The 1,028-nt window shown below is 39.8% G+C and overlaps 1 protein-coding gene across 1 annotated transcript in view; it reads left to right on the top strand.

Moving 5' to 3' along the window:
* LOC118338288 (interleukin-13 receptor subunit alpha-1-like) overlaps positions 1 to 1,028 on the top strand; it is an 11,342-nt gene that overhangs the window by 5,865 nt on the left and 4,449 nt on the right. Inside the window, exons 5-6 of the mRNA XM_035675574.1 lie at positions 491 to 651; positions 802 to 929. Of these exons, the coding sequence (XP_035531467.1) occupies positions 491 to 651; positions 802 to 929 (289 nt within the window). The remainder of the gene's footprint in view (positions 1 to 490; positions 652 to 801; positions 930 to 1,028) is intronic.

Here is a 1,028-nt window from a genome sequence, read left to right as displayed (position 1 = left end):
ATCTTCATGCCAAACTGCACTTCCTACAAGATTGAGTGGTTTCTTCTAATTTCTTACAAAAGGCTGCCCCCCCACCAACATGGTATCTCAGCTCCTCTAAAGTGACAACATCAAACATCAGAGATTTCCACAATTAAACGGAAGGTGAATCATCGTCAGCCCACTTTGTCCTTATAGCCTTTCTAGCTTGTGTATCTTCGAAGAATCCAGTATCTGAAAAAAAAGCTTTCATGGGGATGAGGTTTTCATGCTTCATTCAGGGCTGGTTGTGTTGTAAATATAGTAACATAATTCAGGAACATTCGTCAGTCCACATGGATACTAATTAGCAGCAGATAATCCATGAGCTTTATTGACATCTAGTGGCGACTGAAGGAACTGCAGGACTCCGAAGCAATTTTGCGTTGTTTTTATTTAGATGAAATACTTTGAATACAGCTTGTGTGTTAGCTGTAACTTCTCTTATCACCTTCTCATTTTGTCATTACAGGATTTGTGGAATTTTGGAAGAAAGTCTGAAAACTTTTAAGAAGTGTGATCGGCCTTACAGCGATGGAAATGGTTGTGAGATGAACATTGGACCTCCCCATGATGATGTCTGCATCGTTGTGGAGACTGAAGCTGTAATGAGCACCTTTAGAGCTGTACTTGGTTGGTGTGACCTCTAATGGTTTATTACTGGTGAAAATAAATATAGATGATTGTCTGTTAAAATGCTTTTCAGAACCAGGAAATTAATTTTGTTTTCTTTTGCTGCCAAGTACAAGTTAACATAAAATTGTCCTTTTGCAATGTCCTCAGTGGTACCCTCCCTAAAGCCGAACGTCACAGAAGAAGGAGACTACCTGAAACTGACCTGGGCACGGCCAGAGCACGGAAGCGATCGATGCTGGACATACAAGATCTGCTACACGTATTGCAATAAGCACGTAAGTCATCAAATTGAACTGTTTATCCTAGAAGTCCTCCCACTTTTAAATGTAATGAGGTTTTGCATTTGCTACACTGACATTAAATGTTCTTATGTT

This window comes from Morone saxatilis, unplaced genomic scaffold (genome assembly GCF_004916995.1).
Source record: "Morone saxatilis isolate NCDOM2014 unplaced genomic scaffold, NCSU_SB_2.0 Contig4, whole genome shotgun sequence".
Taxonomy (NCBI): Eukaryota; Metazoa; Chordata; class Actinopteri; family Moronidae; genus Morone; species Morone saxatilis.
This window is presented reverse-complemented; position numbering and strand designations above follow the sequence as displayed.